At 41.5% G+C, this 2428-nt stretch overlaps 1 protein-coding gene across 1 annotated transcript in view; it reads right to left on the bottom strand.

The window, feature by feature from the left end:
- Window positions 1–2071: 2071 nt before the first annotated feature.
- LOC101661969 (SLIT and NTRK-like protein 5) overlaps window positions 2072–2428 on the bottom strand; it is a 2915-nt gene continuing 2558 nt past the window's right edge. Inside the window, 3 exon segments of the mRNA XM_013007409.2 lie at window positions 2072–2194; window positions 2196–2361; window positions 2363–2424. Coding sequence (XP_012862863.1) covers window positions 2072–2194; window positions 2196–2361; window positions 2363–2424 — 351 coding nt within the window.

The raw sequence follows: 2428 nt of genomic DNA, 5'->3' as shown, positions 1-2428 counted from the left end.
ATCCATCTCTCCGCCCCTCAGTCAATCCCACCTGCGTTTATCAGCCAGGCTGGCACAATAAACTATCTCAGTGGAGTTAGAAGACATCATTGTCTTATATGTGATCCCAGGAGGAAACACATTTATTTGTTTTTCTCCATGGAGTGTGATGTTAGATTTAAAGTTTTGTTTTAGTTGTTTTTTATTCTCATAGGTTATTTATCTAGTTGAAGAAGTTTCCCTCTATTTCTAGGTTGATAAGATTTTTTTTAATGTTAACAGTTTTATTGACCTGTGTTAGTCTGGGATGGCTCGAGAAACAAATCCAGAGACACTCATATGTGTACAAGAGAGGGCTTTATATCAAAGAGCAATTGTGTATTGAGAAAATATCCCAGCCCAGTCCAGATTAAGTCCATAAGTCTGATATTAGCCCATATGTCCAATACTCTTCTATAAATTCCTCTTCAGAATCACACAGCACATGTAATGATGCTGAATGCAGGAAGATCACAGGCTGGTGGGTGAAAAGTCTTGTGGATCCAATGGTAGTGGAAGCATCTCAATGCTGGTGCAGGTCTCCACATGGCTCCTTGAACGCTCAGAGTTTCTTAAAAGCAGGAAAGTGAAGGAGAAAGTATGTAGTCCACCTCCAAGGAGAAAGAGAAAGTTCCCAGAATCCTCATGAGAAGGCCATGGCCACAAGGAGGTATGTCAGGTTGTAACCTGATTGACAAGTTAGACTCCACCCCTTCACTCCTTTTTTTGTGTGTGACATAGTTATCAAGTGTGTATTCAGAAACTATTTAAAAAATTACATGTGCTGGGATACATATGAGACTGTAACAACAGTAGCCTCATCTTACAGAAATCTTGTTTGTGGTTATCATCATTGCTTGCTGCCCAAGGGAATAAAGACATGTATGGAGATTTGTACAGTCCATCATTTGGTCTTCCAAGGTGCCAGTACACTTGGACCACACAAATGCAACTGGGCTTGGTTAAACAATCAAAAACAGGCTACAATAGTAGTCAAATCAATACATACTTTTGGTTGACTAATGAAAATACTTTCAAATGTTCTCTAAGAGAACCAAACACTTGCACATGATTCTCACTCAAATGACCCAATTAAATTGCCCTAAAACATTTTATTTTATACATTGGGATTCAATTCATTAAAAAAAAGAAAGAAAGAAAATACAGGTCCGGTTGGGTGGGTTGTATTGGCTCAAAGTTTAGTTTAAAAATGTCTTCATATTTTCATGATTTGAAATGCTTTCCTGATATCACTTGTTTGGGAAATACAGTTCCTAATATAGTGTGACACCTTTGTGAACATCATAGACTAGAGAGTGAAGGAAAGGGGAATGCTAAATGTGCATATAAAAATAGGTGCTATAATAAAATATTTGAATTTTTCATCAATAAGTTATTTTGACTAATCAATTGTGGATCATATAGCTTTATAATTTTATGATCTGTCCACATCTATGGTGATCCTTTTGAGATCACAGTACTTTTGTTGTTTAATTCAAATGTCCAAAATGCATACAAACACATCCTTTAAAAAGAAAGGGAAGAAATGAGGGAGTGGGAGAAGAAGGGAGGGGGGGATGGAGAAAACAAACTTTCTGTTCTTGTTGGGATGTGCTAATCTCTCCAAATAAAGCCATTTAGACCCACCTGTGGCTTAAGAGGGAGAGGGGAGGAGAGACGGGAGGAGAGACAGGAGCGTGGGAAGACAAGAGCAGGGGAAGGAAGTATCTTTCTCCCATCATTCTTCAGCACTTCCAATCACTACAAAAGTTAGTGGGACCTTTCATAAGGACCCTGCACAGCAAATTGCCCTCCCAAGCTCCCCTACACGCAAGTACAAAAAGCGATGTGCCCAGTTTACACAAGTCTCCCGCGTGTAAAATTTAAAAGGAAACTGCACGTCCTTTCAGTATCTTCCGTCGAAACTGAGAATTCCGTGCCAAGGCACTTCACCCTAAACGTGGAGACAACGCAATTAGTCAAATGAGTTCACTGTGTGTCTGCTTGCTTATTTGTTGGAAATGCAAAACATTACGAGGGAGCTGTTCTGGTTTCAGAACTGGCTAAATGTGGTCTGTTTTTCCATCACTTCGAGGTAATCCGGCTCAACGTTTAGTTTTGCTTTTACCTCCAGATACTCGTTCCGGTTCGGTTCTACAATGACAGCACTGGGGCGGGGGGCTGTAGAGCACCGGTTTGAGCAGCCTGTTGTCCCCAGCCCCTGGGTGCAAATACTGATGGGGGCCCCTCAAGTCATAGTTGGGGGAGAAAGTGTACGCAGCTGGGCTGCACGGGAATTTGGGATATTCCGGGAGGGCATTGCCAGCAGGGGTGGGTGAGCAGTTTATCTGGTTCTAAAATGCCCCTGTAAAAGCGGTCTGCGTCCTGTACTGGCGACAGCAGGTCCTCT

The sequence above is a fragment of the Echinops telfairi genome, unplaced genomic scaffold (assembly GCF_000313985.2).
Source record: "Echinops telfairi isolate 266 unplaced genomic scaffold, ASM31398v2 ScPeMD7_20;HRSCAF=75, whole genome shotgun sequence".
NCBI lineage: Eukaryota > Metazoa > Chordata > Mammalia > Afrosoricida > Tenrecidae > Echinops > Echinops telfairi.
The sequence above is the reverse complement of the archived record's forward strand: the minus strand, read 5'-3'. Positions and strand labels throughout refer to the sequence as shown.